Source organism: Uranotaenia lowii, chromosome 3 (genome assembly GCF_029784155.1).
Source record: "Uranotaenia lowii strain MFRU-FL chromosome 3, ASM2978415v1, whole genome shotgun sequence".
Taxonomy (NCBI): domain Eukaryota; kingdom Metazoa; phylum Arthropoda; class Insecta; order Diptera; family Culicidae; genus Uranotaenia; species Uranotaenia lowii.
Window position 1 is genome coordinate 325,427,104 of NC_073693.1, and position 24,107 is coordinate 325,451,210.

The 24,107-nt window shown below is 43.4% G+C and overlaps 2 protein-coding genes across 2 annotated transcripts in view; one reads left to right on the forward strand and one right to left on the reverse strand.

Annotated features, from left to right (window-relative positions):
* The window catches only part of LOC129754839 (laminin subunit beta-1-like), a 50,056-nt gene extending 33,157 nt beyond the window's left edge, over positions 1-16,899 (forward strand). The window contains exons 4-16 of the mRNA XM_055751067.1: positions 47-302; positions 7,213-7,889; positions 7,949-8,661; positions 8,720-9,130; positions 9,193-9,385; positions 9,804-10,768; positions 13,406-13,502; positions 13,568-14,544; positions 14,606-14,958; positions 15,023-15,164; positions 15,228-15,416; positions 15,477-15,621; positions 15,727-16,899. Of these exons, the coding sequence (XP_055607042.1) occupies positions 47-302; positions 7,213-7,889; positions 7,949-8,661; positions 8,720-9,130; positions 9,193-9,385; positions 9,804-10,768; positions 13,406-13,502; positions 13,568-14,544; positions 14,606-14,958; positions 15,023-15,164; positions 15,228-15,416; positions 15,477-15,621; positions 15,727-15,866 (5,258 nt within the window). The 3' untranslated portion in view covers positions 15,867-16,899. The remainder of the gene's footprint in view (positions 1-46; positions 303-7,212; positions 7,890-7,948; positions 8,662-8,719; positions 9,131-9,192; positions 9,386-9,803; positions 10,769-13,405; positions 13,503-13,567; positions 14,545-14,605; positions 14,959-15,022; positions 15,165-15,227; positions 15,417-15,476; positions 15,622-15,726) is intronic.
* A 5,659-nt stretch (positions 16,900-22,558) lies between these two features.
* LOC129756539 (eukaryotic translation initiation factor 6-like) lies at positions 22,559-24,107 on the reverse strand. Its single transcript, XM_055753449.1, has 4 exons — positions 23,878-24,107; positions 23,076-23,514; positions 22,816-22,997; positions 22,559-22,751 (listed from the first exon to the last, which is right to left on the reverse strand). The coding sequence occupies exons 1-4, from the start codon at positions 23,982-23,984 to the stop codon at positions 22,742-22,744; spliced, it is 738 nt and encodes a 245-aa protein (XP_055609424.1). The 5' UTR covers positions 23,985-24,107; the 3' UTR covers positions 22,559-22,741.

Genomic DNA, 24,107 nt, shown 5'->3' on the forward strand with positions numbered 1-24,107 from the left:
TTCGGTTCCGCAATCTCGGATAAAAAATGTACCCGGCGGAGAGCAGTAGCAAGTAGGCCCGTCCATCGTGTTCATCCATGCGAGCAGAGTAGTTGCTATCCGGCCACCGGAAATCTGCTGATCGGCCGAGAGAACCGGCTAGAGGCGTCCTCGACATGCGGTATCGGGCGACCGGAACGCTACTGCATCGTGTCCCATCTGGAGGAGAAGAAATGCTTCCTGTGCGACACCCGGCCGGAAACGGCACACATCCCGATGAAGAACCACCGGATCGGGCAGATCATCTACAAGACGCAACCGGGGTAAGTTGCCGGAAATTTAGCTTAAAATATAGACAAAACTTTTTCACAGAAATGAAATTCTATCAGACAAGAACGTTTTTAAAGCGGCATGACATAATCCACTGTGTTCAATGTTTGCATTAATCACATATTCATTAGCTTGTGTTGTTTTTGGTGCCGATGGCATTCGACTGTTGATCCATGGTGCTGCTATGTTTACCCGAAGCTAATACAGATGTTTACAGTTTCTCAGAAATGACGCGATTATCAGTTATTAGAAAATGTTTTTTCTCAAAGATTTTGTTTAAGTTTGACATTTGGAAATAAATAAGCTTCAGCTTCATAAGTGTCGAATGGCAAAATGCTGATATAAAATCTTTGATAGATTAACCCTCGGCAAAGGAATTTTGATTTGTGGTACAAAACATCATTAGAAGTTGTAAAATCCATTTGGTTAGCAAACGAGAGCAAAATACCTCATTTTATAAACCCAAAGGAAAATGCTTTCCGTTATTAACATCCAGTTAATTTGTTTTTTTGTGGAATGTGGATCATTGTACAAGCACGCCAAATTTTTATATAAAAAATGATTTTTGAAAACTTTCTTTTATGATTCCAGCAAATTGTCTATATGAAAGTTTAAGCTCACATGGATATTCCCATAAACGAGCCGAAAGTAAAGAAAGAATCTTACAAATTTTATTACCTTGTCTTTCTAGTTTCTTTTTTGTCATGTCTATAGTGCGCTGTACAGGGTAGCCAAACTTTATTTGAACAAATTTTCACATACGTCTTATTGAACTTACTTCTAAGAACCACGTTCGATTCTTGGATAGTGGGCTCTGTACAAACTGTAAACTTTAATTATTTTCTCGGTAAAATTTCCAAATAAGAGTCATATGGAATCAAAAAGTTCGCTTGTGATTTATTGATTATTGCCTTTGCGATCAAATAAGATCAGAGGTAATTCGGGAGCATACCTTCGCAATATAAGCCTTTGTCATTAAAGCCTACACCTCAGAGATGGAAGCCTCCAGAGAATTGACATTTTGGTCAGAGGATCTACAAGCCTTCGCTTGAGCATACACCCATATCAAACAGTCGAAGGTTGTTCTAAACCCTCGGTTAAAACTTCATATTCTCTTCCAGCCAGGATTGGGTACGTTTTGAGGTATGGTATGGGGTCCGGTCCATCTTGTTGATAAACTACATTCTCGGGTTCACCGAATTTTGCCCGAATCCACGAAAGCACTTTCAAAATGTCTATGTAGATTTCAGTAATACCTTTTATTCCAGCTTTTACGAGAACATGAGGTATCGTCAATTCATTCGTTTGTTAAGATGTCGTACACGAAAATCCGTTGCAAGTACGCCCTTTTCCGGGTCAAAGACGTCAGTGACAGAAGACCGCATCTCTCGGAATAAGGTGGTAAGCGTACAGAATCTCGACAGGGCAATCTTCGCAATGCATTGCAGAGATATTTTCTCTGGCACTTTCTATCCTTTCAATGTTAACGGATTGGTAAAGTGCTCAGACAGGTGCGGCGTATTCCAGGACACTTCGAACTACTGAGCAGAATACTGTTTTAAGGGTATAGGGGTGTTGAAAGCTCAGTGTATTTCGATGAATCCGAACAAGGCCAAGGCTTTTGCCGTGGTTGTCGAGCTATGCTGTGCGAACGAAAACAACTCCGAAATCTTTCATCGTTGAAACTCTTTCCAATGTGGAGTCCCTGAGCGAATAGTCGAATACAACTCATGCATTTACACTTTCCAACATTGACTTCCATGCGTATCACAGCATAACAGTAATATGTTCATGTCCTCCTGAAGCGCAATGCAGTCCACTATCGAGTCAATGACTCTGTACATTTTTAGGTCATCGGCGTACAGTAGTTTAGTCGAGTTCAGGAAGGTAGCTATGTCGTGGCAGCCTTTTTTTTTAGTTGGTAACCACAGGTGGTAAATCCCGGTTTACGAATTGTATCCCAAGGCACGGCGAGCCATCGCGTCCCCCCAGTTTGCAACTCTGAGTCCATGGGTACAATGGGAAGACTCATGATATACTCCGTGTATACCTCCTACTCCCTAAACCCCACCTGGGGCCGCAGACCTATTTCCCACCTCGAACTGTTTAACACACTATGCTTCAATAGTGGGAGGTCTATTCGCGCTAGTGCGCTCCAAGGCAATACTAATTGACGAGACCACTTTCAGTAAAACCTCTCATCCTTACGACTCGACGTCCAAACTCTCCTCTAAAGACTTGAGAACCAACATCTCCTCGCAATGACTCGAGATTCCCACATAAACCTCTCCTCTTCGCGACTCGAGGCCTGATCTCTCCTCTAAAGACTCGAGATCCGACCCCTTCTCGCATCGATTCGAGGTTGACCTCTGCTCTGCACGATTCAAGGCCCGATCTCTCCTCTAGAGACTCAAGATCTGACCTCTTCTCGTAATGACTTGAGATGACCACTTATACTCCTCCTCTTGTTGATTTAAGGCCTGATCTCTCCTCTTACGACTCGCGACCCGAGCTCTTATCGTAAAGACTCAGGGTTGACCACACAAGCCTCTTCTCCTGAAGATTCGAGGCCTGACCTCTCCTCTAACGACTCGAAACCCGACCTCTTATCTCCAGGATTCGAGGTTTGCCACCCTTGTGCCCGTCTTGAGCCGATCGGGAGCAGCTTATCCTAGACTCGCGGCTGTCACAACACACTTAACAGGGACTTAACGCAACAACTCGGATGATTCCTGAAGAAGACGTCATCCTACTCCGACTCGAATGACTCACCTGGCGTCGAGAGCCACTCTACCCGTGGGTATTCTCCGATCATGGAATAACCCATTCTCAACGATTTCCACTGCGAAGAAGGTAAAGTCTTATCTCCGCAGGGAATCGCCCTACTCGGATACTCTCCGAAGGTGGAGCACTCCGACCGTTGTCCAGTCTTCTTTATCCCTTTGGCTGGCAACCCTAGGATTTTCGATCCGCGGCTTTTTCTGCCCGTCGTGTGCCAGATCGAGAGCAGCTTGTCCTGGACTCGCGCCTGTCACACATTCAGGACTTTGAACGCTACGACTCGGATGTTCCCGACAGTGACGACATCCTACACCGACTCGAGAGGCTCGCCCGGCATCGAGAACCTCTCTATCTGTGGGTGTCTCCCGACAGTGGTTAACCTTCTTCCTGCGAAGTCCGTCCGACTACGAGGAAGGTATAGTCTTATCCCTGCAGTTTCCCCCTTAGGAAGTGGTACGACTCGGATACTCCTCGGCGGTGGGATATCCTACACAATCAAGGGATTGGACGTACGATGGAGTCATCCTACACCGTTCGCGGATCGCCGTTGACACCAGCTCCTCTGCAGGGCAGTCATGATCCGCGTGAACCCATCGCTGACCGCATTTTTTTTTTATTAGTTGTTAACCCAGGTGGTAAATCCAATTTACGGATTGCATTCCAAGGCACGGCGAGCCACCGCGTCCCCCCAGTTTGCTACTCTGGGTTCATGGGTGCAATTGGACGACTCATGATACAATGCTAAGGAACACTGTACCCTCTACGCCATAAAGTCCACCTGGGGCCACTGATCTGTGTTCCCACCTCGAACTGTTTGACACACTTTGCTTCAATAGTGGGAGGTCAATTCGCGCTAGTGCGCTCCAAGGCAATACTCGTTTCCGAATCCTCGATCAGCATACCTCATTCTAACAAAACTCAATGCGCAATCCCTCCTCTGACGAGTTAGGACCCGACATCTCATCGTATGAATGAGGTCCCCACACAGCGCAACTACTAACTTTGTGAATCCAGTCCAAGATCCAGAAGCACAAAGCGAGTTGTCGACGACACTTTCTCTGTTCAAACACGCGCGTAGGAGGGGTAAGCCCCCTAAGCCACATGTAGGACTCAGACTCCTCCGAACTCACAAATAGTGTTGACTTAAGTCACCACTCAGCGCAACTACCCGATCTTCAAGTCGGGCGCTTGACCACCCGAAGCGCAGATCGAGCTATAGAACGCCCTCATCAGGTCACACTCGCGGTTCAGGCGCAACAATTCCCAAAACGCGTGTCGAACCCTGACACCTCCGGCAGAATGTGCCTCTCGGACACTGACGTGTAAACACGTCCCTAAGTGATCGGCCCACCATTGGCCACCACTTTGCGCATCTACTCGTTTTGCGAATCGGGTCTATACCCACCGAAGCGCAAAACCAGTTGGCGATCGCTCTCCCTCCGGTCACGTCCGCATATCAGGGCCATGACCCTCCGAAAGCATGTTGGACCATCACGCACACACCCAAGTACTGGTACCTAATTACCCGGGTGCACCACTTCTTCCGCGCGGGTTTGGCAGACCCGTCGACAGCCTCTAGTGGATTTGGTGTAGTTCTCTTGGCCGTACATCTGCAATACGCCGGACTTGCAGACACGTTTCCACTCTGCACCACGGGGAGGTGGAACTACGTCGCAGAGCCTGACCGCATGCCAAGTGTTGGAGTCCGTACACATCCTCGGCACCACGGTACGTTGTCTGCTGTCGTGTAGGCCCGCAGATGGCAAGTTTATTGGTATGTATCGCCGCAAACCTCGAACAAGCAAACACCACATGTTCGAGTGTTTCCTCTACGTCACCACAATCTGTTCAATACCACAAGCCACATGTCCAAACCGGTAGTGGTCCTTCATGAAGCATTCATGACCAGTCAGGAATTGCGTCATATGGAAATCCACTACACCGTGTCTTCTTCCGATCCAGCTCCCGATGTGCGGGATCAGACGATGGGTCAATTTTTCTCTCGCTGAGCTGTCCCAAAGCTGCTGCCAGTTGGACATCGATTCCTCGTTGGCGAAATCTCGTACGTTGGGCGTGCCTTTATTGTCATAGCAATAGATATCATCCTCTAGCAAAACCGAGATAGGCATAACGTCCACCACTACGCCGGCGGCTTCGGACGAGATGGTTCGGTATCCACTGATAACCCGCAGGTTTATCAGTCACTAAACGCTGCTAAGTATTTACAGTTTACATTGTCTTCCCAGGGCCTGCCTCCAGGCCGCGGCTCCATACTGCTAGATTGACGTGGTCACGCTTGCCAGTATCCTCCTCTTACTACTGGTTTTCCGAAGAGTTCGACATCATCCGTGTGAGTGCGGCCGCGGCCATTGCCGCTCTCTTACACACGAAGTCGACATGACTCGTAAAACTGAATCTGTCGTTGAACATCACCCCTAGATACTTAATTGCGCGTTTGGACACGATATTGCATGGTCCAACTCCAATGGTAGCTGTTTGGGGTGGGATCAGGTTGGTGATCAGCACCATCTCGGTTTTGTGGTGAGGCACTTGGAGTGCATCTAGCTTTCCACTGCCTAGATAGTACTGTGGCAAATAGCTGTACCTCCGCTCGAGCAGCCTCTTGTCAAGAGGACTACATCATCCGCAAATCCCACGAGTTCAGCTCTCGATGGGAGGCTCATTCGTAGGAGTTCGTCATACGTGATGTTCCACAGGACCGGGCCGAGTATTGATCCCTGTGGAACACCCGCCGGAACCTCTTGTGTTCGTAAGCCCTCACCGGTTGTGGAAGTAACGTTCCACTCGTGGCAGCCTAATAAAAACCAAAAAGATAAGCGGTCTTAGGTGACTACCTTGTGGAACACCAGATGGCATGTCGAATACTATAGAGTGTGTTCCTCGGATGTTTATGTAGCCTTGCTTTACCAGGTAGGAATGCAGCCATTTTATTTTCCGTGAAGGGAAATCGTAGTGTTCAAGCTTTGTTATTGTTATGCTGTGGTGTACTTTGACGAAAGCCTTGGAAAAGTCGTGGTGGATATATATTGAATCCACTTGCATTTTTTTATTTGTTGCGGTGTGCAATTTATTCACATAGCACACACGATTCGGAACTGTCTTATCGACTAGCTCCTATAATGGTCCATTTACAGAGACTATATGATCAACGTTTCCGTTTATACTCCGTAGAGTTTACAATTTATATTTTGTTTCTTCGTGAATTACATTTTTCGTTGTTTGTATGTGTTCATTTTAACGTACGTGGACTCACGAAATTTCCTTAACCTAGTTGGAGGCGGCGATCCCCGATCGTATGATTACAAACCAGACACGCTAGCCATTAGGCTAAACGACCATCATTAGGATAAACATGTGATGCGTTGATGTTTTGTACAAATAAACAAAAAAAAAAAAAAAAAAATAAACGGGCCGTGACCTTCCACTATCCGACTTTCTTGGACTTGGTCCATCATGCAGAGAACGCTTTAGGCAGTAAACAGTCGCTAGATAACATCCTACAGCCACCGCAATTTGCTTGGGTAATTTTTGAGCGAGAAGCAAACTGGTCTCTATCTTCTTTGTGTACATCTTGCCGATAGAACTTACTGCATTATTTACGTCAACTTTCGCATTTTTTATGGGTCATACTGTACTTAAGTAGTATCTTATGTGACTTTTGGTTATTTGTATAATCAATCTCACAAAAAATTCAGTTTTATGCCATATAATTTTATTTAAAAAGCTTTATTTTTCAGAGAGGAAGCGGAAATAATCGAAAAGGGGGAAATTAGAAGAAACAAATTCACTCGCTACGAATACCACATTTTTCAACAATTTTTTAATTTGTTTCTAAATTTCCAAACTAGCAAAAAAAAACGCAAATTGAAAGGAGTGTTCGAAATTCGAAACATCGATTTAGCAGAACACTTAAAGTTATAACGACCTTTTGAAAACTAACTGTATATAAATAACTTGTTTGTATTGGAAGTTAAAAAGGGCGTTAAAAAGTTACTAACCAAGAGATAAACTACAAGTAAATCTGAAATTGAAGGTTTTTCTTCGTTTTATAGCACTAGTTACAAATAACCATTCTCATCCACTGAATGTTTCTACTTGCAGCACCCTTGAACAATCTTGGTGGCAATCGGAGAATGGCAAGGAAAACGTTACCATCCAGCTCGATCTGGAGGCAGAATTCCACTTCACCCATTTGATCATCGTATTCGCGACGTTCCGACCGGCGGCAATGTTGATTGAGCGATCGTACGATTTCGGAAAGACATGGCACGTGTACCGGTATTTTGCCCACAACTGTCGAGAGTCTTTCCCCCATGCGCCGAGCGTAGCCAAGAACATTACTGACGTGATCTGTGACCATCGGTATTCGAGCGTTGAGCCGTCGAAGAACGGTGAAGTGATCTACCGGGTGCTACCGCCGATGAACATTGAGAATCCTTATGCGGAGCATGTGCAGAATATGTTGAAGATGACCAATTTGAGGATCAACTTCACGAAGCTGCATACGCTGGGTGATACGCTGCTGGACGATCGACAGGAAATTCAGGAAAAGTATTACTACGGTATTTCAAATATGATCGTTCGTGGTTCGTGTTCGTGTTACGGTCATGCTTCGAGGTGTCTGCCGCTGGATGGAGTGAAGAATACGATCGATATGGTCCATGGACGTTGTGAGTGTACTCACAATACCAAGGGTTTGAATTGCGAAGAGTGCGAAGATTTCTTCAACGATTTGCCTTGGAAACCGGCCTTGGGCAAGCAAACTAATGCTTGTAAAAGTAAGATCATGGGTCAAACTGTTATAGGTGGATTTTAAAAAACGAATTTATCTTTACAGAGTGTAATTGTAACAACCACGCGACCAGTTGTCACTTCGATCAAGCGGTTTACGAACATTCGGGACGTGTGAGTGGAGGTGTTTGTGACAACTGTCAGCACAATACCCAAGGTTATCACTGTGAAGAATGTGCACCGTTCTTTTATCGGGATCCCCATGAGGACATCCAGAGTCCGTATGTATGCAAACCGTGCGATTGCGATCCTCGTGGGTCGTTGGATGATGGTATTTGCGAGTCAATCGGAGATGAGGAGAACGGAATTGAACCTGGTGCCTGTCACTGCAAGAGGAACGTCAATGGACGACGATGCGATCAATGTAGAGAAGGGTTCTGGAAGTTCGACGAGAGCAATCCGGACGGTTGTCAGGAGTGTACCTGTAACATTTTGGGAACGGTCAACAATGCGGGTTGCAATGTTTATACTGGCGAGTGTATCTGTAAGCGATTCGTAACCGGCCGGGACTGTAACCAATGTATTCCGGAGACTTATGGTCTGTCGGACAGTGTCGAGGGTTGCAGCCTTTGTAATTGTCATCCGGGTGGATCGTTGGATAATAATTGTGATGTGATCACCGGCCAATGTCGCTGTCGACCACACATGCAAGGACGTGATTGTAGTGAACCGAAACAGTACTACTTTATTCCGACACTGCATAAGGTTTTGGAGGCGGAGTTCCCAGGAACGATCTGTGATTTCTACTCTTCACCTGCGGTAAGTACAAAATCATTATTTCTTATAAATTCATTCTTATAAATTCAATCTTCTCCAGAACTGTTCCGTGGTCATTCGAGAGCATCCGCACGATCGTCAGCCAGGTTGGACTGGACCGGGATTCATCCGCGCCTACGAGGGTATCGAGCTGAAGTTCACCGTTGATGATATCCCCAAGACGATGAACTACGACGTGCTGGTGCGCTATTCACCGCAAATGAAGGGCGACTGGGAGGACATCCGGATGTCGGTGGTCCGACCTGATCAATACGACCCAGAGGGACCTTGCGCAAACTCGCACCCGAACTATGAACAAGACGTTCGGACGACTCTCTCGGAGTATGAGAGCAGTACTGTGGCATTGCAGGATGTCTGTCTGGAGACAGGGAAAACGTACAAATTTATCGTTTCTTTCCATCGGCAGAACCCGTACGAGGACAACCCAGCTGCTCAAATTTTAATCGATTCGGTAAGACGGATACAATTTAAAGTTGATGCGGTCAATTGTTAAGACTTTAATTTTTTCCGCAGCTCGTTTTGGTCCCCCGCATTGAAGTGACACCAATTTTCCACGGCTCACCGCAAGCCGAGGTCCGCTATCGGGAGTACAAAGATTTGGGATGCAACCACACGTACTACGATGTCAACTATGACTCCAATGCTCGACCCGAATGTAAAGATCTACTAAATACGGTTTCAGTTTTCGTCTTCAATGGAGCAACGCGTAAGTACTGCCAAGATTTATAGTTTCCCCCGAGAGGGAAACTTCCTGCTACACAGATCCACTTAATTGCATCGCATATCTTATCATCAAGAGCCGCGCGGGCGATTTACCAATTTAGTTGCACGCAAGCATACGCGTCACTTAATCAGCTAGCAAAAGCGTCGTTTTGGTCTTACGTTATCTTCTAAACATTTCGATTAGTACTAGTTGCTCAGCAGAACTGATTTTGTTAGGTCGAAGATATTTTGTCCCTCACATTGACAATGACCTTCCACTGGTTAGGGCTGTTTCTAGTTGTAGTTTTTGCAATCATTCGAGCGCAGGACATTGATATCGGAGAATTGGAACTAGAAACTGGTTCGGCATTAATATAATATCTGACTCACTGACCATTAATCATTCCGTTTTCTCTCTTCAGCTTGCGAATGTAATCCAACCGGGTCGACAACCAAAAAGTGTGACGAATTCGGAGGATACTGTACCTGTAAGACGAATGTCGTGGGACGACAGTGCGAGAAATGTGCCCCGGGAACCTATGGATTTGGACCGGAAGGATGCAAATCTTGCGATTGTAACAGTATCGGGTCCAAAGATAACGATTGCGACCTGGTGACCGGTCAGTGTAGCTGTCATCCGAATACCTACGGCCGGGAGTGCGATCAATGCCAGCCTGGGTTCTGGAACTTCCCCAATTGTCAGATGTGTGAGTGTAATGGTCATACGCCGGTTTGTAACTCGAAAACTGGGGAATGTTTGCAGTGTCAGGACTATACCCGAGGATGGAAATGCGATCGCTGTTTGGAGGGTTATTACGGCAATCCCTTGCTGGGATCAGAAATTGGATGCCGACCTTGTCGCTGTCCGGACACAATCGCTTCCGGTCATTCGTACGCGAACGAGTGCTTGCTGGATCCCAAAACAAACGATGTCATCTGTCTGTGCGATCAAGGTTATGCTGGATCGAAATGTGACGTTTGTTCCGATAACTACTACGGCAATCCGGAACGGCCCGGAGGCCTCTGTAAGCCGTGCGATTGTAGCAACAATGTGGATCTGAACCAGCCGGGCAATTGCGATGCCAAGACGGGCAAATGTCTGCAGTGTTTGTACGAAACTGAAGGAGATCGTTGCGAGTACTGCCGGGATGGATATTACGGAAATGCGTTGGATCAGGATTGTCGGCCGTGCGATTGTAACGTGCTGGGGACGAATCAAACGATACAGCATTGCGATCGGTACACGGGACAGTGCCCGTGTTTGCCGAACGTTCGGGGCCAATATTGTGAAGAGTGTATCGAGAACCATTGGAAGATTGCTAGCGGTGAAGGATGCGAGGCATGTCGCTGCGATCCGGTTGGATCGGTCGATGAGCAGTGTAATCCGGTAAGTTAAGTTGCTTTTTATTTATTTCGGTATTTCTCTATCGACTTGGTCTGTTCGTCGCAGCTAGACTAGTAGCCTTGAAAACCTGCTACCTTCAGATTCTGGTAAACTCGTTTTCGAGAGAGAAATACTTTCTTTGCTCCGTTACGGAGTACATGAGACTTTTAAGGCACTTTTGAGTCCGTATTAACAACGTTGCCTATTTTAACGTAAGCTGTTTTATTCACTAAGTACGATCTTATCCATATTGTGAGCCAACTAGGAAGACCCATCTTCTTCAATCTATCTACTAACAGTTCATGTGGAACTCTATCGAAAGCTTTTGTGAAATCGTTGTAGACTGCATCGACCTGTAGTCGTTTCTATATTTTACTTGGGCGATGGCATTGATAATTTTAAGACGTCTCTCGTCTTCGGAGGGATTTACGATCAAGAGGCTAACTACGATCTTCTAAGCCGTGTTTAAAATAATCGTCACTTTCGTAAGCTTGACCTAAACTTCCTTGTACGTACTCTTCAATGGCGTCGATCAGTTTATTGGGAACTGATAATTGCCACAGCTATGGAGAGCTCGAGAGTTCCCTAAGCTGTTGTTGGATCGCTTTGATGGAGGCTACTGGCGTCGCTAGAGGCTAAGAAGCTGTCTAACCAGGGGACGTTTTAGTTTATCTCGTTCAACGGGATTTGGTATCTCTTTTTCCCATACTTACGCATTCCTGCGTTTTTAACTAGTTATGATTAGACTATTCATGTATGTCTGTTTCCAACTAAGGAAAGAGTCCACTACCAGAAGCTGCGGTAGTCCTTAAAAGCTAGAGAGATTGGCGAAGCTTTTCAAGAGGGTTTGACAGGATTTATATTCAACGTCGTTATATTCAATGTCGTCGATGACCGTCTGGCGTCTAAAGGTTTCGTCACTCGACCTACTTCACTGTTCTGTTGGTTGCTCCGTACTTTCGCCCTCAACCTTTCAAATTTCTCAAGGCGTGTTTGTGTAAATAACAAATCTCTTATCTTCAATTTTATTTCCATAGTTCCTTAGAACTCTTTCATTTATTTCCGAAGTTATGCTAGTATTCTTCTGGAAAAGAGCACGAGAAAACAGTACTGCCTCCGACAAGTGAAAAAAGTTCATCATTCGTTAAATTTAGCCGGGACGTTCTTGAGACCAAAGGGCATTCCGATGAATTGAATTGTTAGCACAAGTAAAGGGTGTCCACGATGAAATTGCCACACACAAAATTGATTCGCAAAATTCAAGTTTTCATCCGATTGCCATAAAATTTTCAGGGATTGAAAAATAACTATTAAACTTCATTTTACCATTTTACTCGTATTTTATTTACAGTCCATACACAAACGCCCGCACCTTGGCCTTAACCCCGGCCATAAGATTCTGCACAACCTGTGAATCAACCGTTTTTTGCTTGTAAACCCATACTTTCTTCAGTTCCTCGACTGTCTTCACTACCTTAGGTCGTTTAAGAAGGCGCTGCTTCATAATCGCCCAGTACTGTTCGATGGGGTGGAGCTCCGGAGTGTTGAAGATTTTCGGCACGAAATTGACCTTATTGTCCGCATACCACTTCAGCACGTCCTTGGAGTAGTGGCATGAGGCCAAATTCGGCCAGAAGATTGTTGGGACGTTGTGGGCCTTCAGGAGAGGAAGCGGCCGCTTCTGGAGGTACTCATTCATGTGCACCTGTCTGTTCATCGTGTCCTGGGTTACGAAAGTGCACTCCGCTTCCCGCACATGCGGGTGGCTTGCCTGCATGTTGAGGTACAACTTCCTGGCATGACTTGTTCTGCTTCTCCTCGTGATTAGGGGCCTTTTGTACCTTGAACGTTTCAAGCCCAGCCTTAGTTTTGGCCTTCTGGACAAAACTTCTGCTTAGGTGCAGCTTCTTAGTGACATCCAGAACGGAGGCGTTCGGGTTTCGGTTGAAGGCCCCAACTACGCGGTTGTGATTTTTGGAGTTGTACGGAATACTTTTTCCTTCACTTCTGGGCTTCCGATCGGTGGTCAATCGTTCCTCGAACCGCTTAATCACTCGCGACACCGTGGAATTCGCGATTTCCACCGTTTTGTCGATGGAACGATGCGAGAGATCCTTGTTCTCGTGATGAAAGCGCAAGATTTTATCACGCACGAGCTGTTCTTCCAACTCTATTTCCGCGAGTTTTGATCACAGGACTTTAAAACTTACAGAATGTAAACAATGTACTATGAACTGAATCCACCCAAATTTTCATTAAATTCTACCTAACGGTTAAAAAGTTAGAGCAATTTCATAGTGTGGCAATTTCATTGTGGACACCCTTTAGTCTTCAGAGAGGAAGCTTTCCACAGGTGAATCAAAACTATCATCCGTTGAAATACGCAGGGGCATTTTTAAAGCCAAACGTTATTCGAAAGATTTCAATTGCACCTTTGTTGAAGTAAATCCAGTCTATTATCATAGTAGTAGTAAGTTCAAACCTGAATTTTTACCGGCAGTTTAGTGCTAATATTTTTTTTTAAATGGGATTGTGTTAAATAAAAAAAACTAGAGTTTGAAATCCAATGCCCCTGAAACATTGTTTTATACAAAGCTTTACTCATGATTTATGAATCTCACCATGTTATTTCAATTTCAGTACGACGGCCAGTGTACATGCAAGCAAGGCTTCGGAGGACGCCAATGTAACCAGTGCGAAGCCAACTTCTGGGGTAACCCGAATGTTCAGTGTAATCGTGAGTATTGACCCTTCTTCGTCAGTTTCATTCCATTAATCTCTGTAATTTTTTAACCTTACCAGCTTGCGATTGTAATCCATATGGAGCGGCTACGAATCAGTGTGATCGGCAAACGGGTCAGTGTGTCTGCAATCCGGGTATCGGAGGCTACAAGTGTGACCAATGTGCTCGAGGCTACCTTGGCGAAGCTCCGTACTGCGATCCATGTGGAGAGTGCTTCGACAATTGGGACATTATTCTGGATGGTCTGAAGGAGGAAACCAACAGAACGATTGAGGAGGCAAAGGCTATTAAAACTCGGGGTGCTACCGGTGCCTACAAGAAGGAGTTCGATTCAATGGGCAAGAAAATCGATACGATCAAGAGTCTGTTGACGAATACGATTTCGGATCGGGAGATTGAGTCGATTGATGAACGGATCGCGACTATTCGTGAGCATTTGAAGTTGTCGCTGCAGACGTTGGAAGAATCGGAGCAACGGTTGCACAACACCAGCTCGAACATTAACTTGGCGAACATCGATATCGACGGATTGAATAAGCGCGCCGAAGAAGTGAAACAGTTCGCAAAGTACCTGAAGGATAACGCAACAAAACTACAAGAGGGTAATATTGAGGGAGCATTGAATTTGACTCGTGATGCGTTTAACCAAGTGACGATGCTAGCGGATACCAATTTGGAAATTCGAGATCTGAACGACAACGCCGAGCGACAGTGCAAGCGAACGGAGGTTCTGTTGAAGAAGAACCAGGATCACTTCAACAATCAGCACGATAACAACGAAGCATCGTTCATTAAGTATCAGGACGAATTGGACACTCTGAATGCCAACATTCCCGATTTGAACGAAAGAATTTGCGACAGACGGGGTGATCCGTGCGATGATTTGTGTGGTGGAGCCGGTTGCGACGGTAAATGTGGTGGAATGAATTGCGAGCGTGGCGCTTTGACACGGTCCGAGAAGGCGCTGAACTATGCGAAGAAAACGGAACAGAGCATCAAGAAGAAGGAAGAACAGGCAGATGAGATTTTGCGTGCGGTAAGATGGTTTTTTAAAACTGTAATGGATTTAATTTAAATGTTTTATTTTGTTTTTACAGATGTCACAAGCGAAAACAAATGCATCAGAAGCATTCAAGAAGGCGAAACGTGCCCACGATAAGGCCAAGGCTCACCACGATACGACTAGGGGATTGATTAATTCGGCAAACACTGTCGTTAACCAGCTGACCGACATCATCAACAACAACACGGCTACGCCGGAAAAGATAAGCCAGTTGACCGATGAGATTCAGGAATATACCTTGCAACTGGATCCGGAGCAGATACAGAAACTGGCCGAACAAATCGACGAAGCTGTATCGCATCTGGAAAATGTCGAGCAGATCATTCAAACAACCGAACACGATTTGAGGCGCGTCGATCAGCTCAAGGCCGAAACGATGGACACCAAGTAAGTTACTAGTCGCGGAACTGCTTTGGGGGTTACCTTGTTCTAATGCTTTTTACAATTTTAGAAATCGGGCAGACAATGTGCTAAAGGAAGCCATCGATGTGACGAAAGCGCTAGACGATGCCGATGAGGCTCAGAAAAAGGCTAGACAGTCTATCAAGCGTGCCAACGAAGACATTCAATCGGCTAAGATTGATCTGGAAGAGGTACGTCACTGAGCAATTTTAATCTTATAGGGTTTGTTTGAAATCACTCTTTTCAATCCACAGATTGACAAGGAAACCGATGACGCCCATAAGCGTGCCAGTGAAACCTCGGGTAAGGTCGAGGATCTGAAGATTCGTCTTAACCGAGTGCATGTCAGCAACGTGCAGAATGATCAGGAGGCCGATGACATCATCAAGCAGTCCGATACGGTTGAAGAATCTGCCAATACAGCCCACGAGTTATCGACACAGGTAAGTTTCGGACGCAAGATTTGTAAAGCTGTTGTCTCAATGAAAGTCTTTTACAAATAGCTCAAGGAACTGTACCAAACGGCAAACGGAACATTGACGGCTCGATCGAACGCTTCGGAAAGTGCTCGGGAACGTGCCCAGCAACTGCTTAATCGTGCTTCGAAGATTACCGTGGAAACCACCAACCAGCTCAAGAAACTTCAAGGTATGTATTGGAGAAGAACTTGCAAAATCGTTGTCAAAAGAGGGCGCCGACGAAAAACTGCTGCTCCGGCAATTCTTATAACCTTTCTCAAAATCATTCTTTCAGATCTCTACAAAACGTACGAATCTAATCAGAAGGATCTGCAATCGCTGGAAGGACAGATCCAGGGCATGACTGGGCAGATTAACGAATATCTTAACAAAATCCAGAGCGATGCTGATCGTTACCGGCAGTGTACGACGTGAGGAAATGAAACAAACAACAGAACGATACTAATCGAATCTTAACACCGAACGTTGAGCCACCGGAAGACCGCAGGTTTCCGACTTACGAATACGGCAAAACGAATAAAGCAAATGATTGTGTTCAAAACATGACCAATTCAGAAACGGAATTGCTCTACGTTTGTGAAACCTGAACCAATTGGTACATTTTAATGAAAATAAAAGAGCAAGAGAAGATAGTTATTTAAATGGACCAAGTTTTCATTAGATATCGGCTAGTAAGCATAAAACTTGAACAAATTTGTGCAACATTATACTTGTTGTGCAATAAACGCATTTTTTTACAAACAACTCTACTCACCGAACAATATTGAAAAATAATGTGCCAAAAACGTAAACAGATAGACTAAAATTGCCTTCAGAAGTGTGCGTGTGCCTTTTTGCTTGTTAACAAATTCTATCAACTATTAAAATAAAGAAAAAATAAAAGCATTTCACTAGACAGTTAAAAATATGTCGTCGCGTATTATGTGCAGATAAATAAATAAAAATATTAAAAATAATCTCGTCATGCTTTGTTGTATCCTAACTACTGCCTGTATAGTAAATACAAATACAAAAATAAAACAAATAACATATAAACTCAAAAAGCGAACGCCATTTTAGTCCTTACCAGTGTGCGGTGTGACGAAGATATAAACATGCTCGCACTAGATCAGTGAAATACTAAAATGACAACGAGCAAGCAAACGAACGAATTCAGTCCCAGCAGAGCCAAGAATACTTTGAAAGATTCTACTACTATTGTCTATTTTAGCGAGTAAGGAGCAATTTATCTAGCCAGTAGAATTCTTTTTTTTTTCTTAATATATATATGCGATGTATACTAGCGATAATTATTGTAGATTCAAACCGAACGCAAAGAATTGAAGAAGGAGAATCGAACAAATGCAAATCGGTGCAAAGTAAAGCAATACAAAACAGTCATAACGATTTCAAAACTGCTAATAAGTGTACTTTCGGTTGTCGTAAATATAAAACCTATTTTTAATGTAAGCCAGACGGCGTCGAGTTTGTTCCTTGGTCCGAAACCAAATTTTGTTTTATTTCTGGGTTACAAGAATGAGTTTAAAAAAGGGCTGTTTCAAACAAATACATGTTTATACATATTCAAAGATCGACTACTTAGAAGGTGTCCTCGATGAAATTGCCAAACTATGAAATTGCTCTAACTTTTTGACCGTTGGATAGAATTTAATGAAAATTTGGGTGGATTTAGTTCATAGTGCATTGTTTACATCCTGCAAGTTATAAAGTCCTGTGATCAAAACTCGCGGAAATGGAGTCGAAAGAACAGCTCGTGCGTGATAAAATCTCGCGCATTCATCACGAGAACAAGGATGATCTCACGCATCGTTCCATCGCTAAAACGTTGGCAATTGCGAATTCCACGGTGTCGCGAGTGATTAAGCGGTTCGAGAAACGATTGACCACCAATCGGAAGCCCAGAAGTGAAGGAAAAAGTATTCCGTACAACACCAAAAATCACAACCGCGTAGTTGGGGCCTTCAACCGAAAGCTAAGAAGCTGCACCTAAGCCGAAGTTTTGTCCAGAAGGCCAAAACTAAGGCTGGGCTTCGAACGTTCAAGGTACAAAAGGCCCCTAATAGCGACGAGAAGCAGAACAAGTCCGCCAAAACCCGTGCCAGGAAGTTGTACCTCAACATGCTGACGAAAGTTGAATGCTGCATCATGGACGACGAAACATATGTGAAGGCCGACTTCGAACAGATCCCCGGCAACCTGTTTTTCGATTGAGGTTTCCGGCTATTTTCTGTTCACCTTCTGCGAATTGTGCCGGAAGAAGAACAATGCAACAATTCTTTTGAGATCGACAAAGGAATCATGTAGATGAAAAATTTCATTTCGTGGAGCTTCGTGGACGACAAGAGCAATACTTGGTTTCTCTTCTAATAAGGACGGTTCTATTTCTGTTGAGCTTTGATCGTTTTCGGTGGACCATGAATGCTGTTCTTGAGATTACCAGTGGGGACCTTCAAACCAGATACTCTGACGTATCATCTGGTCAGGTGACTCACCGCGCGAGATCTGCTGGATTTTCAATTCCGGCTACATGATTTCACTTTCCATTCTTTGTAATGTACTCGATTTGCGATAATCTGTCCAAAAGTATGCTTCGAACGATGTGTGGATTCACGTGCGTGAATTTCTCATAAAGATGGCTGAGCGTTAAAGCAGATGATAGCTCCCAGCGTGGTATGGAGGTCTTGCGTTTCGATCGTTTCAGGTTTTCGAGCGGTGCAACTCGTAATTTCGAAGTGATCAATCGAGCTAAAATGGATCCGTTTGAATCCACACATCGTAAATACAAACACGCTTCGTATGCGCGTTCTGAAGTATCGCAAAATCCGTGTAACTGAACTGATACAAGACTATTTCTGAATCCGACGCCACAAATGTTTGATGAATATTTTGGCCTGAACAACAACAGGTCCCACTAATTCAAGTGGATTGAATAAACACGCCGCATCGGAATGCACAACTCGCTTAGTTATCTCACAATTTTCGAATCTCAACTGAGAATAACTGAAGCAGAATTCATCTGCTGTTGTATCCCACTTTCTACCCAGTTGTCCAATCATCCAATCTACGGCTTAACCACAAGTCACCACCGACACTCTTATTTCGCACACTGTTGGAACCACTTAAAGGAGTGTAAGCTTTCCTCTTCAAGTTCTGTTGTCGACAACAGTTGTTCGTGTAGTTGATCGATTCGGAAATCACACTTTTGCTAGAACCCTACTTGATTTATGTTCAGAGTTCTGCCATGTAACTAGCAGCTTTACTAACAAACTCAACCTCTATACATTCAAGGGAACTTTGACAGTTCAGGGAATTGGTAATGCCTCGGTCACCTCCACAAAAGCTGTAGAGGCAATCATTGAGCCACGTTTACCTACACTGGCTCGAAGGATCAACATGTTCTAGATTGTCAAAACACAACTATTTAGTGGACTGTAATTTTCACTGACGATCGGACAGGGCACTAAACTTATGCGTTTATCGGGGTAATTTAGCTTCCCGAACACTTGTCTCATTTTACCTGGTGGGACTGACCAAAACTCTGGTGATATCACCGCTTCGGAGAGTACTTTCCTACACACACAAAAGGACACACAATTATTTCCCGGGGAGTCAAACTTTATTCCCATGCAATGATCGACCCTACGGTGTTATAAAAATAAGAGGCGATGTGTTGTCTTCGATGGTTGGGTTGAACTGAATTTATTGTCTCTGTTTATTGTCTATGCTGTCAGCATGATCGGTAGTCGATCGTACCAGTGATATAATAGCGCCAGCACTAAATTTTACCTCGGAAGTCCGGACTTCCGACAAGGAAAAGTGAAGTACTAGATTGTCGGAAGTCTGTGTTTTGTTGCCAGTTCACCAGCGACGTTTCTAAAATTTTTATTTTAATTCACAATAGTGAGTTCTAGAGAGAGCGAACCATATTTTCAATAGCATTACTAGGGTGGCACGGAAATTATTATTATTATTTTTATTAAAGACATTTTACCATTCTTATAGCATTCGTGTCTGTTACAGTAACAAAATAATTTGGTATCGAATTTTGAATACGGCAAATGCGCCAACATCACTGTTTCGAGTAAAACGCGTTCGAAGTTTGAAGGCTCCATAAGCTCCCAGAAAAAAAATTTTATTTTGGTTTCATTATTTCTCGAAAACCAATTATCCTTTAGTTAACGTTGTACAACCAAAATGTAGGTCTCCAAACGTACTTTATCACCATGTTGATAACTCCATTTGCTTACATTTATCGCATTCGCCCTATTTAAAATTTACTACCGAATTAATCTACAACTTATCCTTCAAATTACAGAGTTTTAAGAAATTTACAACGTTGGTTCCTTTGTTTGTACAATTCGATAGAATATCATAGTTTGAACCTCCATATCACAGGCGCGTCGGGCATGATCAAATCCTCTACATTCAATCAGAATATGTTGAACAGTTATTCTTACTTCGCAAAAAGAGCATTCAGGAGGTGTAGATCGTTCCAGGAGAAAGCTGTAATTTAAACGAGTGGGCCCAATACGCGACCTAGTTAACAGACGCTGTTGAGATGAGCATTTCCTGTCGGTGTTAGCACATACAGATGGTTTAACACGTTTCAGTAGATTTTGTGACCTATTCCATTCTGATTGCCATGCCTCCTTCAACCTAGTTTTGACCAATCGAATTGCATTCGTTTGCCCAACGATCCGCTAACTCATTTCAAGGAATGTTACAGTGTCCAGGGATCCATGCAACAACAACATTGTTTTCGACTAACGCCTTTTCTGCCTCTTGGATCCATGGATGTCTTGAGCATCCTTTCGAAAGTGCATCAATACAGTTTGCCGAGACGGACATTCTGTTAATCAAGTATACAATATAAAACAGTGCTTATTTCAGCGACTTAACTACGCCGTCACAAGTTCTGGGTCTGCCTATCCTTCAATGTCCATCAAGATTCCAATAAAGCGTTCCTCTGCGAATCTCGTTCTCATCTCTTCGCAGCGTATCCCAAGATAAGCTTGAAATATTAGATTTGATGATAAATCAATCATTTCCTATCTCTAGATTATTTTTGTGACTCAAAAATATCCACTAGTTTTTGAGATGATTTGATTTTCTACCGTATTCGTTTGCGTCACACGCCCAGTTTTGAACTCAACCAGGCAAAACCGAACCCAAATCTACGTCAGTTTACTACTACCTCACTCACTGACACGCGCATTCGCACCACTGACAAAATATTCCACCGTGCCACCACCCACGCTCAGTTCAAAACTGGGGCACTACCAGAGCAAAACTGAGCGCATGAACGTACGAGAAGAAGTGCAAAACTGATAGTGACTTGATGCAAAACTGAGCATAAACGAATACGGTCTTAGGCAGTGAAGTTTTGAAGAGCTTGCCTTTTTTATCATAAGTGGAACCAAGGTAAGTAACCGACCTGACATAATTTGGAAGAAATTAGGAAACTCTAAGACTTGGTTTGAAGTTTATTCTCCTATGTCGTTCGTGATGAGACCGTTAATAACGTGAAATTAAGATATACTTCACACAAAACTGGGAAGCCACCTAATTAGGTAAGTAACTAGTTAGGTAAAAATATTCTTTCGCTTGGGAAAAATAACCTAGTGCTGAATATATACATTTTTAAGATTGTTCTTAATTGTTCTTATTTAAGTCTATCGATAAAAACTACGTTACTTCTGCAGACTGTTAAGTGAAATTTATTTGTCATATGAAAGACAATTCTAGAGTTTGTTTTGATTAGGTCGTATGAACCAATGTAAACAAAATTGAGTTATTGGCTGCAAAGGTTTGATAAACGTGTATTCTAAGTTCGGTAAAAACTTGGTTTTAATTGATTCATTGATAACTTCAATAAACTGATTTGATTTTTGGACGTATAATAATTTTCGCTTTTCTGAGTGCATTTTGGTTTTTGCGACTTTTTGTGTCACCCTGCTTTGCCGTGTATGCAAAAGGACTCAAAATAACAATTCGGCAAGTTGGTTTTTGCGTCATTTTGCTTTCGCCGCAAATAGTGCTGCAAGAGTTAACGTAAAAAATGCAATTATTGAGAATAACTGTCTGCGGGAGTGATTCGAGCCATGCCTCACAGAATTGATGGCTTGAATTAGTTGTGGGGTTAGTACAATAAGCTTTACTTTTAACCGTGTCTGTAAAAAGTTTTTATTTTCATTACAGTCAGCCGGAATATCTGAAAATAATGGATATCATTCCGACAACCTTGAACAGTCACGGGTGCGAACCAGAAAAAAAACCCTGCGAGTTCCCTAGGTAACAGGTAACGATTTTCTCAAAACACGTCAGGTGGCTCATACGACCTAATCAAAACAAACTCTAGAATTCTACTTTTTATAATCATATGATCATATGAAAACTCATTCAGAACTATGAAAATTCGCAATTGGATATAGGACTGTTATGCGAGATTCATATCCGGGTCATGTAAGAAAACGCCTGAATTTATACTAGATTTGAATACGTGAAAGTTTTCTGTTTTCTGTAGACTGCACTCTCGTTTTATACCACCTTTAAAAAAAACGAGAAAAACATCATTTATCTGAAGTTAATTGGCCAACTTGGACTGCAAATTGGTTATTTTCATCCTAGTTAAACATTCGAAAGCGATCTGGATGAAATCGGAATTCTCAAAAATTTGTTTTATATTGTTTCCTTTTACCGGATCTTCAGTAGGTTCTAAAAGATTGTTACGTCCGGATCAATTGACGACCCAGAAGTGGTTAGAAAAAAAAAATGCCTAGAAAACATTTTTGACATGTTCTAAAACCGTCTTCTGAGAAACCCGTTCAAAATACAACCACGTAAATAAAGGTCGTTTGAAAAAATAATCAAGTACTTATACAAATATTCATTTAAACGTCTTTCAACGCAATGATTTTTCAAGAAAACCAATGAATATTGAGAGACTTCTTATGTTCCACATATGAATTACAAACATTGAATCGAAATTTCTCAAAAAAAAAAAACAATTCCGATCATGAAATAATAAATCCTACTGGACCGATAAAATCGATATTAATTATATCTTATTCTAAACCGGAGGTGTCATCGAAATGCATTAGATTCCATTTAAACTTAATTATATCATCCGTATATTGTACATTTCGTCTGTTCAATGCTGGATATTCTGGTTTGAATAATTGTATAATAGGCAAAGGTACCACGTTTGGAAATTGCTGATCTCCAATGAACCATCATCATTTGAATAAGAGTAAACTTTACCCACCTGGTCTCATTACGGGGCAGCCGTTTTAGGACATTCTGTAAAGGAAAAGCCAAATTTATTTTCGTCTGTCTGCCAAATGGAAAAAAAACAAACACTTACGCCTCAATGAGTGACGCCCTCAGATTGTTGGTTACCGCCGCCGGTTGTGCCTCGTTAAGTTTGAAAACGCTTTCCACCACCGAAAGTTCAGTCGAAGTGGTGCTCATCCCACAGAAGGCGCACCAATCGTTTACCACCATGCCGGCTGCCAGAACTTCCGACCCACGATTGACCGTGCCAGCCTAATGATGAATTAGAGAGAAAAATCATTTCGTTAATCGCCGCTGTTTCTAAGAATAGCGCCATCATTTTCAACCCACCACCAGAGGAATCTGTAGCAACGAAGCCAGTTCATCTAGTTCTGATGTAGGTGCCTTCGGATGGATCAACCCTCCCTGGTTGCTCAGCACCGAGTACGCCCCCACCAGGACATTGTTGGCCACGGTCTGGCGGTAAACTTCCACTCCCAGTACGTCCCCAACGATTTCCTCTGTTTCCCGATCCAGATCCGGATGGACCAGTGCCACGTAGTCATTGCACGCGATAACATTACCCAGAGCCGACAAGCGTTCCTCGACGCGTTGGATTTTAACGGTGTCCGGAAGCGAGTTTCTCAAATGCTGCAATTCGACGTCTGTTGTGCTGCCCGGGACGATCAGCCCATTTTTGTTGGCCACCGTTAGACGGCCAATGATCCGGCAACCGGCTATGCTGGCATGCACCACCGGAATAGTTTCTGCCAGTTCCGATTCAAACACACTAAGGAATGAAACAAAATTTCAAAGTTTTATGAGTTAAGTTACTTAAAAAAGACTTGAATATGATGATTTTATAGACGCAGTTGTTACTCAAGATATTTATCAGAGTTCTGACCAAATTGAAAATTATTTCCCACTGTGCATTTTAAACTCTTTTCTGGCAACCATTGCTAGTCGAGTGAGAACAGTTCTCCGACGGCAAGGATACTATACATAACCTAGTAAATTAAAATTGTTGGTATCAATTCCATAAACTGTTAAAATAATTAGAAATCTTGTTAACAAGCTTTTGAGACCTCTGCCAATCAACCATGATTCATCCAAATGATAAACATGAATTTCACAACACCCAGCCGTCGCTTACCTGTAGAATGTTTCGGATCCACCGATGGCAACCAGACAGTACGAATTGGTTAATTTGCTGAACACGCCTATGTCATCGTTGTTTTCGAACTGTGCCCGGAGAGCCATGTTTGTTATAGCCGTTGAATGATAATTTTTTTACGCAAAATTAACTGGAATTTGTGAATTAAATATAAAAACTCGAAAATCTTATCGGACTTGCGAGAAGTGCGGATGAAAGCACGCGATTTT

Bases quoted from the DNA above. Each gene is read 5' to 3' on its own strand.
- LOC129756539 (XM_055753449.1), bottom strand. From the start codon at position 23,984: ATGGCTCTCCGGGCACAGTTCGAAAACAACGATGACATAGGCGTGTTC. The intron at 23,515-23,877 runs GTAAGCGACGGC...TTCATTCCTTAG, and splicing joins GGATCCGAAACATTCTACAG to TGTGTTTGAATCGGAACTGG. The intron at 22,998-23,075 runs GTGGGTTGAAAA...ATTCATCATTAG, and splicing joins TGCTACAGATTCCTCTGGTG to GCTGGCACGGTCAATCGTGG.